Source organism: Chelonoidis abingdonii, chromosome 3 (genome assembly GCF_003597395.2).
Source record: "Chelonoidis abingdonii isolate Lonesome George chromosome 3, CheloAbing_2.0, whole genome shotgun sequence".
Taxonomy (NCBI): Eukaryota; Metazoa; Chordata; order Testudines; family Testudinidae; genus Chelonoidis; species Chelonoidis abingdonii.
In genome coordinates, this window is record NC_133771.1 from 125,193,101 (window position 1) to 125,207,951 (window position 14,851).

A 14,851-nucleotide genomic window follows, 5' to 3' on the forward strand; every position below is an offset into this window, starting at 1 on the left:
CTAAAGTTTTCAGCGCTCTCATTTTCTGTTCTATTTAGTATAAAATGACAGTATTAAAAATACAAATAAAACTGCTGACTGTTAAACAAAAACAGTCACTATTGGTCAGAGTTCCCCAAGGGAAGAACCACAGGCAGAAAGTCCAGGTGGACATGCTGGATAAGCACAGTCAGTACAAAGGGGTACTGTAGCTGAGGACTTTGTCTACGAGTGGGAGAACCGCAGATTTCCACCCAAGAGATGGTAAGGGCATGAGAATTGACATCTTATGGGGTGTACTCAGGGAGACCAGAGAAAGAGAAAGAGATGCAGCTAGCCGCCACTTTACGGCTGTCTGAGGATTTCGGCTCTTTTGATTGCCGCTACAGGATCTAAGCATTTTTAAAAAGATTACATCTAAAAAAATGTTACTACCGTCTATAGTGTAATTTTCTAAATACTGCCCTTTGTTTCCAAAAAATGCTTATTGCTGAGAAGTTAAACACAATGACGGCTGGGCACTTTAATATATCTCATTTGGTACATACAGACCATGAAAGAAGTGTTTGCACACTCAGGATTTTGTGCATTAAGAAGTTGGATGTTTTCTTTTTCACTTTAGAGCACTGCAAGCATTCATTTGAGAGGTATCTTTGTGGAAATCTCCAGTTAACTGCTTGACTAAATTATTTTATCAGATACATAAGGCAAAATGCTATTAGGTTCTTTGCTATGTATGAGGTACATTTCTGTGAAGTGGTTACATTCCAGTTTGAATATCAGTACTTTACAGAAACCACATTCTGAGTATCAGTACTTTACAGAAACCATACATTCTGCTGATGTACTTTACAGAAACCATACATTCTGCTGATGTATGGAAACTACTAAAAATGCAGCAGTAAAGGCATTAAATCGAGCTATTTTTATAGTGGTCTAACCTGAGGTTGCCTCTTTAAGTTAATCAAACTTATTTTAGGTTTTGTCTTTGTCTTCTAGTGGTGTAAAGCCAAATAAATACAAGCTTGCAGAAGACCAAAGGTCAAGACACTGACATCGCTGGACTGCTCTATCGTATTGATACCTTTTCTTCTCTGTGTCGCCTCTCCTGCTCCTCAAGGCGTTGTACTTCAGCGAGCTCGGCATTGCGTAGTTCCTCATATGCATACTGATGTGCCCGCAGATTGGCCAGCTCCTCTTCTTCCATGACTTCTAGCAAAGCTTGTTCAATGATTTTCCCAATCAAAACTTCTAGCATTGGTTTGACTTCAATGTCAAAGTCAAAGAGCTGAGGATGAAAGCAAATTAAGCAGAGATTTATGTATCCAGGTCCCAATCAATTTAAAGTCTTACCAAGGTAAACAGAGATGCTTACATCTGCAATAGCTGGTGAGATCACTAGTGTCTAACATAGGGCTGGGAAGACAGTTTTGTGCAGGGGTAATGTTACCAACTGTGGCAAGGAATGTGGGAAATTCTGAACTCAGAATGGGGCAAAAAGAGAAGCAAAGGATAAGGTGTTATTTGGGAGATGGGCAGTACCAGATCATATAGAGGACTTAGGTTATTTCACAGTTTAAAAAAGAATTAATCCAGTCCTCACTAAGTGATGTGTATGATCCAGACTAAATTCCACTAAACATGAGTACTGGTAGTTCTGTCATTCTCTCCCCTCCTCTAACGGTAGTTAATGCCACCTCAGCAGCTCAGCTTCTCTGTCTGAGACCCTTTCAGGCTCCTTTCTCTTTAAGAAAGCATCCATAGCAATGTGCAATAGGTCTAAGTCTGTCTGGTGGGCCCAATTAACAGACCAGTTCAAAACACAGTCACTTTTGCAGCCTCCAGTCAGAGGCAAAAGGCTAGACTGGACCCAAACCATGCTCACATGCACATCCCTAGTCCCTTCACACTAAATTTTATTATTCAGACATGCAGAGAATTTCTGAATGTTTTAATTTTTACTGCAAAGAAGTAAAACATTAGCATTCGGGGTGAGGCATTTTCCTTAACATTATCATTATCCTCACAGTAAAGTACTCTAGACATTATAGGGAATTTTTAATCTCTCTACAAAGAGTAGTTCCTCCATGTTTCTGAAATGTTTCTTGACTGAGTTAAACTCTTCATTTTGTATCACAAACTTATTTCGTACATAAGAAATGTTGCTATGGTTGCAGACCCAAATTTGCATTTGTACCTCTCCTTCTTCTATCTGTGTGCCCACATCTCTTCCTGTTTTGGCTGGGATGAAGAGTGGAGTAGGTGGTCTGTCCAGAAAAGCATCTGTTTGACACTCCACATCAACCTCTATTATGCGGTCACCAAGCTCTTCCAGATACAACTCTATGAAGCAATAGTGATGAATACTGTATGTAGGGTTCTGTTTTGCACAAAAAGCCAATGTGGCAAACTTATTGTTAACAGAGGTAAATTATCATATTAAAATAATGTACAATAAAATGATTACTACAAAGTTAAAGACTCAATGTAATATTTACACACAATTTTCTGTGTAGGAGCTACCATTCTCATATTGTCCAAAGTGTCTAATATATTTAATAGGATATGATTCATAAAGTGATATTTCATTTGTTAGATTTCAGAAGTTGATAAGGTCACTTTAATGAAGTGTAGACTATCAAGTTTTAGCTCACTTTGTGAAATACTGTTGCAGGTGGAGTTAATTCTGATGAAGCAAGTTAAAAGAAAGGCCACAGATAGCATATCTACTAGCAGCTATGTTTAAAATGTGTGTGTGTTTTAATTCTCCATGGTATGTTCATTCTGAGAGGCAGTGGCTAAGTGGATGAGACTAGGTCTGCTGTATTGACACCTGGGTTCTTCTTCTACTTTTTCAGAAATAACCTTTAGATAAATGAGAATCTGAGCAGTTTCTCATCTGTAAAATGTGTGTGTGGAGGAGAAGGGTTGAGATACAAGACCTTGCTCAGTAATGAGGGCTGGGAAGTATACAAGATTATTAACACTATTCAGTGGATAATATAAGATATTAGAACTAATTGGGTCCAAAGAAATGTAAATGGGGGAAAAGTCATTGCTGCTGCAATTGGGAAACAAAAGGGCAGGATGCTCACTTGAGCCTGGGAGAATGTTCAATGCTACTGGAAAATTCAGAAAATTAAGAACAAGTGTCCTGTGAGCATGTGCAAATGGCATTTTTCCCACAGTGTACAGCTCAGCCGAATCTGAACAGATTTTCAGAGACAGCTAAAGACACGGCACTGATGTGAAATCTATCCTCTTGCCAGATTTCAAGTTCCTGCTACAAACCATTAAGGCCTAAAAAAAGATGTAGTTTTTCTTTATTTTCCTAACAATAGCCTTAGTTTTGGAAATGGCTCCACCATTTTTGTTCAAACTTTCAAAAAAAAATTTCAACCTGAGCCAGATACCAAACATGGAAAATTTGAGCCTGAATGGATAAATTTATTAAAGTTGTAAACAACTGAAAACAGGACTTTATAATCGGAAGGGACAGACAACCTTAACTACTGATGTTACTATCAGCTCCTCCTACAATACTATTAACAGTGTGAATTAAGCTAAGTATGTTAATACGGATCAATGAAAAGTTTTTTGTTTTTAATGTTAGATCAAGATTTTTTCAATATTCTACCTGTCTGCACATCAACATGCCTTCTGCCCTCTGCAGGCTCTGGAGTTCTTGACTGAAGCTGCTCTTTTGCTCGTTTTCTGGCAAGTGCTTTCCTGTGAGCCTCTCGCTGCCTTTGGATCTCAAGAGGGTCAGGCTGAGCAGTCTGGGGATTGATAAAAAAGGTTTTTTACTTTTTCAGGGAAAAATTCCAGCACAAATTGTACACAAAATTACTACTAAATAATTTCTAAATATAGGTGATATTTTAAAATTTCTACAAATCAAATAATTTAGATCAGCTCTAAGATATGGCCCCTGCAAAGATTTCCATAACTTCTTACCTTTACATACTGTGAGTAGTCCCAGGGACTTCAGTGTATAAAATTAAACGGGTGTGTAAATCTTTGGAGGATAGGGGGCTAAGGAAGCAGTGTGCTATTTGGAAATATCCAATAGCTTAGAATCATAGAATATCACGGTTGGAAGGGACCTCAGGAGGTCATCTAGTCCAAGCCCCTGCTCAAAGCAGGACCATTTCCCAACTAAATCATCCCAGCCAGGGCTTTGTCAAGCCTGACCTTAAAAACCTCTAAGGAAGGAGATTCCAGCACCTCCCTAGGTAACCAATTCCAGTGCTTCACCACTCTCCAAGTGAAAAAGTTTTTCCTAATATCTAACCTAAACCTCCCCCACTGCAACTTGAGACCATTATTCCTTGTTCTGTCATCTGCTACCACTGAGAACAGTCTAGATTAAAAGTGTGGTTTTATTTTGAAAAATAAACTGTTTAAAAATGGCGTGAGTTTACTAACAGACTTGCTCTCTGAAATTTTTCAGTCATGCCTGCTGGCTTACTTTATTGTCTAAAGCAAGTCTTTACTCCAGTTAGCAGAGCATAGCACAGACAGCAATGAGAGTGAAAAGGATTCTGTTCTAGGTTGCATATTGTCAACAGAATGGTTTTTAGCTTCTGATTACAGAATCTTTATTGTTGGTGAAGGGTGAGCCAGAAGGCACCCATAACTTTTAGATTCAATATTGCATTTGCAGAATTCTCAGTTAGGAAATCATTTTTTAAACTTTATAAACAGAGGAAATTTGATATGTAATCAGAAAGAGATAATAACCATGGAACCTTTCCCACAAAGTCACTTTTGAGTGCAATGGTTCTTTAAATCCAAAAGTTGATCTACTCTAAAAATGATCTGTTGGAGAACATTCTCTGGAAACTAAATTTCTCTAAAATATTAATCAGAAATATCACAAGACATTGAATGCCTCTGCTTCAAATAAGCATTGCTTGTGAACACTAGGCCCAACAATTCTCTGTAAAGGGCTATAATGTATCCACCTAAACCAAATGGAACCAGAATGCCGGCACTTAAAATTAAAATGGTTATAGAGCAGTTTTTAAACTAAGGGCTGACGGAAAGCTGAAAGGTGTGGAGGAGCACCTGGCTCAGACAGACATCCCTTGGGGGAGGATCTATTAATGGAGGTTATGTCCTAGTAAGGAGAAGAGGATGGAAGATGATAAAATATGGGTAGGATCTAATGAGAGACAGGCAACTGAAAAAGAGAACCATTCAATGACATCATATAATGGCAGACAGCTAAAAAGTGACAAGTTTTTAAAGTGCTTATATAAAAATTCTAGAAGTCTAAATAATAAGATAGGTGAAATAGAGTGCCTCATATTAAATGAGGATATTCATTTAATAGGCTTCATAGAAACTTGGTGGATAATCAATGGGACAGAGTAATACGAGGGCACAAAATATATTGGAAGGACAAAACAGGTAGTGCTGGTGGGGGAGTGGCACTATATGTGAAAGAAAGCACAGAATCAAATGAAGTAAAAATGAAATGAACCAAACTGTACCATAAAATCTCTATGGATATTAATTCCATGCTCGCTATACAGCCAAAATGCTTCTGAAATAAATGTAGTAAAACTTTACTAATTCTGGGTCACTGAGAATGAAAATAATGCTTAAAATTGTTGATTGGCTCTAGTTTAGCTGTTGGGCTCCAGACTACAGCAGTGGAATCTCCTGGCAGGTGATGTTAGGGTTTCCATGTTCCGTGACCGTCAAAAGGATCTTGTCCCATTCTTCTTCATGGAAGGTGATCTTGTAGCCTGCAACAACATCGATGGTGTGATGGCAGCCCTCAACATCGTTCACGATCCAGATGAGTGGAGACTGTTCATTGATTCATCGAAGACGAGTCTTAAAGCTGTTTTGCTGCATAATGGCAATGTTTTGCCATCAATTCCAGTTGGTCATGCAGTCCATATGAAGGAAACCTATGACAACATGAAACTTGAGGTGCATAAACTATGACCAACATCAGTGGCAGCTTTGTGGCGATTTGAAGGTTGTTGCTCTCTTGCTTGGTCTGCAGACTGGATACACAAAGTACTGCTGTTTTCTCTGCGAATGGGATAGTCGTGCAAGAGATTCCCACTACATCAAGAAAGATTGGCCACTCCGACAGTCATTGGAGCCTGGGAGGAAAAGTGTTCAGCATCCACCACTTGTTGAATCAAGGAAGATTTTGTTACCACCCTTACACATCAAGCTGGGTCTGATGAAGAACTTTGTCAAGGCCATTGACAAAACACAAGCAGCTTTCAAGTACCTCCGTGGAAAATTTCCAAGGTTAAGTGAAGCTAAGATAAAGGAAGGTGTCTTTGTTGGTCCTCAGATTCGTGAACTTCTTCGAGATGATGCATTTGACCATGCACTGCGTGGCAAGGAAAAGACGGCATGGAAAGCCTTCCAGTTAGTGGCAATAAATTTTCTCGGAAACAATAAGGCAGACAACTACAGGTTGTTGGTGGAAAACCTCCTCAAGGCATACAAAAGCCTTGGTTGCAACATGTCACTAAAGATACATTTTTTGCACTCTCATCTAGATTTTTTTCCACCGAACTGCGGAGCAGTGAGCGACGAGCACGGCGAGCGATTTCACCAGGACATTGCAACAATGGAGAAACGCTATCAGGGCAAACGAAGCCCATCAATGCTTGCAGACTATTGCTGGACAGTGACAAGAGATGCTCCATTTAATGAATACAAGAGACAAGCCAAGAAGCGCCGAGTAGACACTGAATAGGACTAAACTATGTACATAATAGTTTTTTGCCTTTTGTTTCATAATAAATTTTATTTATATGACCCTTTTGCTGATTTTTAAAGTGTTACATAAACAGGACAGGTGAAATATTATCATGTAAAGCAACCATAAACACATGAAAAGACCTAGGTTTACAATTTATGATTAAAACTCTACTATCTACACAATATACATAGACATAAAATGTAAAAACTTAAATATCTTAGAAACAGTAGCCAATCAGTTGTTTTAATTGTCATATTTGAATTCAGCACATCAAAATACATAATAAATACCACATTTTATCTCTGAAGCAGACGACTTCTCAAAAATTGTAGACCAGTGTAATAAGAATATAGCAGCAGGGATATACTACTGACCACCTGACCAGGATAGTGGTACTGACTGCAAAATGCTCAGAGAGATAAGAGAGGCTATAAAAATAAAAAACTCAATAATAAAGGGGGATTTCAACTATCCCCATATTGATTTGGTACGTCACATCAAGATGGGATGCAGAGATAAAGTTTCTTGACCCCTTAAATGACTGCTTCTTGGAGCAGCTAGTCCTAGAACCCACAAGAGGAGAAGTAATTCTTGATTTAGTCTTAAGTGGAGCACAGGATCTGCTCCAACATGCGAATATAGCTGGATCACTTGGTAATAGAGCCCATAAAATAATTAAATTTAACATCCCTGTGACAGGGAAAACACAACAGCAGCCCAACTTGGTAGCATTTAATTTCAGAATGGGGGACTACAGAAAAATGAGGAAGTTAGTTAAACAGAAGTTAAAATGTACAGTGCCAAAAGTGAAATCCCTGCAAGCTGCATGGGAACTTTTTAAAGACACTATAATAGAGGCTCAACTTATATATAGACCCCAAATTAAAAAACATAGTAAGAGAACCAAAAAAGTGCCACCGTGCCTAAACAACAAAGTAAAAGAAGCAGTGAGAGGCAAAGAGGCATCATTTAAAAAGTGGAAGTTAAATCCTAGTGAGGAACATAGAAAGGAGCATAAACTCTAGCAGGTAAAGTGTAAAAATATAATTAGGAAGGCCAAAAAAGAATTAGAAGAACAGCTAGCCAATGACTCAAAAAGTAATCACAAACAAATTTTTTTTTTAAGTACATCAAAAGCAGGAAGCCTGCTAAACAACCAATGGGGCCACTAGAGGATTGAAATGCTAAAGGAGCACTCAAGGACGATAAGGCCATTGTGGAGAAACTAAATGAATTCTTTGCATCCGCCTTCATGACTGAGGATGTGAGGGAGATTCCCAAACCTGACCCACTCTTTTAGGTGACAAATCTGAGGAACTGTCCCAAAGTGGTCATTTTAACATGTTGATAGTGTCACTGTTTATCCCGATTTCTATGGTAATGGCACCACTTCACAGCTCCACATCATATATCATCTTAACACCAACATAAGCTTTCAAATGATGTATGATGTGTGTGCGTGTGTAGAGAGGATGTACTAAGTGTCTACTGCTCACTTACTGGAATAGTCCTGCATCTACAGGATAAGTGAGCACAAGTTAACTTAGAAACAATATTCCCAGAGTTGTGCTAATATCACTGAGATGCTGATGAACAAACCAGGAAGTAAATAAAGTTGTGCTGGCTTATACTGGATAGCATATACACAAAAAGGAAATGAAAAAGGAGAAAACATCTTAATCTAAAGTTTCCCAACACTGTTAAAACAAAATCTGAACAATGGAAGTTCACATGAAAATACATTACAGCATTTCTAGAAACTAAAACTGTGAAAACACCCACATATTAATCCAAGAGGAGAACACATGATTGTGCTTTATGTAAAATTAAAGTACAAATGGGTAAAAATTATTATTCTATAATAGTTCTATGGACTCAGTTTTTAACAAAGCTATAATAAGATTTATGTAAACAGAACCTACCCAAGGTAATGTATGAAGGGCATAAGTGTTGCCTCGTACCACTCGTCTATCGTACATGAGGTTCGCATAGCGAACAGGTTCTTCCTCTCTGTAACACATCACATCATAAAGGAACAAAATCAACAGAGCTAGCTATGGATTGTGTCACATTTGGGACCCCCGCAACAAGCCGGTTCTGAGAGCATGCGGAGTCTGTCGACGCTACCCCCGGCTCATGAGACAGCTCATGGTGTCTGACACCATCAGGTGGTCCAGAAATTATGTGGAACACATCACAGGACACAGTCAAAATACCACATTGAGTAACTGAGACCACCGACCAGGGAAATAACCCACTTCCTTCCCTGACGAACCAAGGGTCGTACCCCACCCATTCACTACACTGATACTGACTTGGGGGACAGGACAGGGGGCAGGGGATCCTGGGTATGGGGGTCATGGGGCGGGGACAGGGGGACGCTGGAGGACGGGATGGGAGAAGGGGCAGGGGGAGCTGGGGGACGCTGGGGGACGGGACGGAGAAGGGACAAGGGGGCGCGGACGGGAGGAGGGGCAGGGGGCGCTGGGGGCGGGGTAGGAGGCTCACGGCGGCGCGGTTGGAGCCGGGCTGGGCAGTGCGGGTGCAGGGGGCGCCGCGGGCCGGACTCACTGCTCGCTGGGTCCCGGGGCGCCCCGGTATCTCCGCCGGGCGGGCAGGGCCCGGGGGCGGCTGCAGTAGCTGTAGGTGCCGCTGGCTGCAGCCGCCGCCTCCTGGTTGCGCGCGGGGAGCATGGAGGCCGTGGCCATGGCCGCGGCGGGGGCTGCCGGGCGCGGGGCTCAGCTCAGCCTCAGGGCCCTGCGAACAATCCTCGGTCTGTTGTTGCCTAGCGACGCGGCGTTCGCTACTTGACAACCGTCTCCAGGATAAACTGCGACCCGGCCGCCAACAGGGCACTTCCGGTTCGGGAGGCTAGCCCAACGCAGCGCGCATGCGCACGACGGCCGTCACGCTTCACTGGGCTTGTGATGGAAGGGAGCTTCTGTTACTGACCGAGTGCAGCTCTGCCTGTCCGGCTGCTTAAACACCTGCCAGTGGCACACGCGGGCATGTGTGCGAGGGAGAGATGCAGTCCGTCCCCACTGCACAAAGATTATGAGTCAGGCCCTTTAAAAATCATAAAATAGGCTCAAATATGAGATTCAACAAAGAATAATTTGTCGGTGCTTTTCATATCTGCTGTTTTTCTCAGGATGGCTAGAAACGTACATAATAAAATAAAATAACAAAAAAAAAGCTGAGTCTCATATAAACACCTGATTCCAGGAGCTGGGTCGTTAAGAAAAATATTTGATTCTCCAGTGACTAACCCTCTTTCTGCACCTCAGGCTAATAATCCTGTCTGTGCTTCATCACTTACACAGACACCCGTTTGGTTTGAGGAAGAGACCTTCTTGGGTTGTCACAAAAAACATGTTTTTCTTGGAGCTAGTAGAAGTAGTATCATGCTGTAAAACATTAACTAAAGTCAAAAGAAGTTTTGAGCCAAAATCAACTATATTTTTTCTGTTTATAGCAAAGCACAAAAATGTGGGCAAAAATGGACGCTGGGTAGAGTCCCCTTGAAAAATTTGATTCTGTAATACTGCATTTCTTCTCAGGAGTTGTGGTTTACATAAACAATAAGATGAAACCTTGTGTGGCTTGTTCATGTTGTTAGATGCCAACTGGCCTAAACATGCATATCTGATGTACTGATAGATTGTCTAATATACAATAGAAACCACACTAATCCATATAATTTGCACACAAAAATTGCAATCTTTCACCTTTTCTCATCACGTTTAAAGACTCTTATTATAGCTTCACAATTACTTTTACAAAACATATAGTATATTGTGAAGTATGATCATAATTAAACTGAACAATTAACAAAATAAAATATGTGTTGTGATGCATTATCTTTGATTTTTTAAATGTTCACTTATGCTCAGAATTCAGTAAATCATAATTCGTTTTGCAAATTAATGAAGTTGTATTGTAAAATAGATCTCGCTGTCACATTCTTTTCTTCTACGCCTCATTTCTGTAGGTCAAACCCACTCATGTAAGGTATGTCTACGCTGCAATTGGGCTAAAAATAACAGTGTGCCCCCCCTCCCCCAACTGGATCACAGATCCTGGTCTCCAGCCTAAACCCGAACATCTACACTGCAATTTTACAGCCTGGTAGCCCAAGCCCCGTGAGCCTGATTCAGCTGACCTGGGACAGCTGCAGCCATGTCATTGCAATGCAGACATACCCTTAGACTCTGATCCAGTGAACATCAAGCTTTATTTCAGTGGGATTATTCATGGCAGTTGTCATAAATATAAAGGGAAGGGTAACTACTTTCCTGTATACAGTACTATAAAATCCCTCCTGACCAGAGGCACAAAATTCCTTTTACCTGTAAAGTTGTTAAGAAGCTCAGGTAACCTAGCTGGCACCTGACTGAAAGGACCAATAAGGAGACAAGATACTTTTAAATCTGGGGAGGGGGAAAAGGCTTTGTTTAGTCTGTTCTTGGTCTGTCTGTTCGGTGTGCTTGCCGGAGACAGATCAAGAAGGCAAGCAATCCAACTCAATTAGAATTAGTAAATAATAATAACAAAATGTGTTAGCTTACTTTTATTTTGGCTTGTGATTTTCCTTGTCTAGAGGGAGGTTTATCCTTGGATTTGTAACTTTAAGGTTTTGCCTAGAGGGGAGATCCTCTATATTCCTGAGTCTTTTGTTATTCTGTAAAGAACTTACCATCCTGATTTTACAGAGGTAATTCTTTTATCTTTTCTTTAATTCAAATTCTTCTTTTAACAACCTGATTGTTTTTTCATCGTTTTAAGATTCAAGGGTTTGGGTCTGTGTTCACCTGTACCAATTTGTGAGAGATTATTCTCAAACCTGCCCAGGAAAAGGGGTGTAGGGACTTGGGGGGATATTTGGGGAAGGTAGGGCTCCAAGCGGCCCTCCCTAAATGTTTGTTTAAATCACTTGGTGGTGGCAGCGTTACTTAATCCAAAGTATATGAGAGAAATTGTGCCTTGGGGAGTTTTTAACCTAAGCTGGTAGAAATAAGCTTAGGGGGTCTTCATGCGGGTCCCCACGTATGTACTCTAAAGTTCAGAATGGGGAGGGAACCCTGATGGCAGTAAAGTTAGGCACATGAGTAAGTGTTTAAAGGACTGGGAATTTACTGTGTATTTTACCAGCTTTGTTGTACATACACCCACTTGTTTCTGGTCCCCTCATTAACTGACAGTTTTCTATTAATTCATTCACTGACAATTTTTCTATATATCACAAAAAATGAATTACTTTTCATTTCATCATGTACCTTTATAAAGTATTTTTTTTCTTATCATATCAGCACTTGAACAATGCTAAGATGGAAAAGCTCAGTGTTTACATGTCTGTTGTAGAGTTTCATGTATTATCAAGCATTGATAGAATTTTCACAAGGACCTTTTAAAATAATAGTCCCATATGTATATGCATGTTAGAAATTAATAGCTCTCATATATGTATATAATCTTATCAACTTTATTACAATTTTAAGAACATCATATTAATATTGTTTTCTTCTAAGTGTTTCAAATATTTTTCCAATTGCACTGATACTTTAGAATTAATACATTATTTCTTGTCTTTTATATCAGTTACAGAATGATCCCATATGTTGTCAAAAATGAATGGAAAACACATATAGATAGAACATTCTAAAGGAACTGAAAAATTGTATACAAATAAAATTATGATTATTAAAATCCAACCAGAAAATAGAGGAGCAGGTTCTGTTCATACATGATTCTCCTTGCTAGAATGAGTTAGCTTATTTGAACTTTAGGAAAGTTCAGGCCCAGATTCAATTCATTGCTTGGCTCCATCTTTACCAAATTTATAAGACCACCTCCTAATCAAATTCACTAACAACATAATATAAAATAGACTCTAACATTAAAGGATTGATTTTTAAATCTAATCTCAATTTTTATGGGTATTTAACAATCTGATTTGTGAGCAAATTTAGACAGTTGAACCTATAAATATTAACACAAACTCCTAAAATCAATCCACTAGATCCAGCTGCCTCTCCAAATGATGGATGAACGAAGAAACATATGTTTCCATTCAATGAGAATGAGTGGTAATTTTTATATGTTTGATTTATTTATTTATTTTATTAGTCATGTTGAAATATTAAGTAGAACCTATAGTTCTAGTTATGCTTTTGGTTCAAACTCCTGGGCCAGTTGGCTGCTTAGATTATTTTTAGAAATAATCTTTTTAGTGGATATACTTCTACTTATAATACTGTATCTTGTGTGTTTTTTAGAAAACTTCTATGGAGCAGAAGAAATACTGTATTAGAAGCACCAGTATCAGCACCTTGTTGTCAGACTAGTCTCAAGAATATCATAACTGATGTAAAAGGATATTTTCACCACAAGGTGTCACTGTAATTCTTTTGTCTTTACAGGAAAGTCCCTTGCACTACAGTGAAGGACTCAGACTTTAAGGTCAGAAGGGACCATTATGATCATCTAGTCTGACCTCCTGAACGACGCAGGCCACAGAATTTCACCCACCCACTCCTGTATCAAACCTGTGTCTGGCCCATGGAAGTCCTCAAATCATGGTTTGTGTGAATCATATTTAAACTAATATTTACCTTTGCTCATTGGTAAAGATAAAATTTAACAGTAGGGTAGGCTCTGATGCCAGCTGTCTGACAAGTATGAGCATAAGCTTGACAGTCAACTTTTCCAGCTTTTCCTTTTCCTTTTACAGAGCTCAATCTATTTAATATATCAAAAAGAAGACAGAAAGGTGACTTGATTACAGTGTGTATGTACTTCCTTGTGGAGAAAATACTGGGAAGGCTCTTTAATCTGGCAGAGAAAGGCATAAAAAGAACCAATGTCTGGAAGCTGTAACCAGACAAATTCATTTTAGAAATTAGGCACAAATGTTTAACCGTGAAGTTAGTTAAGCATTGGAACAAACTACCAAGGGAAATGGTGGATTCTCCATCTGCTGATGTCTCACATCAAGACTGGGTGCCTTTCTGGAAGATCTGCTTTAGCCAAACACAAGTTACTGGGCTCAATACAGGGGTAACTTGGTGTAATTTAATTGCCTATGTTATACATGAGATCAGACTTTTGGCCTTAAAACTCCATGTCTCCATGAAAAAGCTTACCTGACACTTCCTTTGATAAGATCCTAGTTTAAATTGCTTATAATTTTGCCAAACTTTAACCATTCAGACTGAAAATTTCCATGACCAGTGTCTTCCCCAGGCTGAGGTTGTTTGGAAGTTTTCAGCAAAAATGATTTATCCATTTCAGGGAACAACATTAGGAAAATAAGTTGTTTTGCCCATATTAATGAATTGGTTATAAGAATTTTTTGGAGAAACTGTGCAGCATTGCCAGTTCTCATGATTTCGTCACCAAGAATGTGTATTTGGACCCTACTTGAGCCAGTCTGTCAATGATGCCACAAGTTCCAGCCTCCACATGAGTTCCACCCCAGAGGGAAAATCTCCATCTGATTGGCTGCCTTCCCCACTTCCCAGCCTCCTGCGGAAAGGCAGCCAAACGGGGCTGCTACAAGAGGTGGGCAGAGCTCCCCCTTAGAAGCCCAGAGGAGATTTTTGGGAGGGGAGAGGTCAAAGGGAGCAGGTACCATTCTCGGGGGGGAAGAACAGAAATAGCTCCTCAGTCTGGCTTTGCTCCCTCCTCTCCCTCTCCTCACATGAACAATAGGTCAGTCTGTTCATCCTTCCCTCTCCATTCCAGCAACAACAGACTTGGGGTGTGTGTATGTGAAGAAACACTGCAACTGCAGAGGGAGTGGAGATGCTTCGAGGGACAGATGTGGGTTTGGGAGTTTGAGCACACAATACATTGATGGGCTGAAGGATGGGCAGATAGAGGTCTGGGGGTGCATAATTATTTCTAGGCTGGTGGGGCTGTGATAAATGAAGGTGGGGGGAGCTCGCTTTTATGGACACTCACCCAGTTAGTAGCTACAAAATCCCTCTTAGGGTACGTCTACACTACGGGATTATTCCGATTTTACATAAACCGGTTTTGTAAAACAGATTGTATAAAGTCGAGTGCACGCGGCCACACTAGGCACATTAATTCGGTGTGCGTCCGTGGTCCGAGGCTAGCATCGATTTC

General features: G+C 40.1%; 2 protein-coding genes across 2 annotated transcripts in view; both read right to left on the reverse strand.

Moving 5' to 3' along the window:
* Window positions 1-9,554, reverse strand: part of RSPH3 (radial spoke head 3) — a 30,831-nt gene extending 21,277 nt beyond the window's left edge. The window contains exons 1-5 of the mRNA XM_075064078.1: window positions 9,293-9,554; window positions 8,644-8,731; window positions 3,617-3,758; window positions 2,177-2,322; window positions 1,064-1,267 (exon numbers count right to left, since the gene is read on the reverse strand). Of these exons, the coding sequence (XP_074920179.1) occupies window positions 1,064-1,267; window positions 2,177-2,322; window positions 3,617-3,758; window positions 8,644-8,731; window positions 9,293-9,429 (717 nt within the window). The 5' untranslated portion in view covers window positions 9,430-9,554. The remainder of the gene's footprint in view (window positions 1-1,063; window positions 1,268-2,176; window positions 2,323-3,616; window positions 3,759-8,643; window positions 8,732-9,292) is intronic.
* Window positions 1-14,851, reverse strand: part of EZR (ezrin) — a 705,905-nt gene that overhangs the window by 106,423 nt on the left and 584,631 nt on the right. The gene's annotated exons all lie outside the window — the stretch shown is intronic.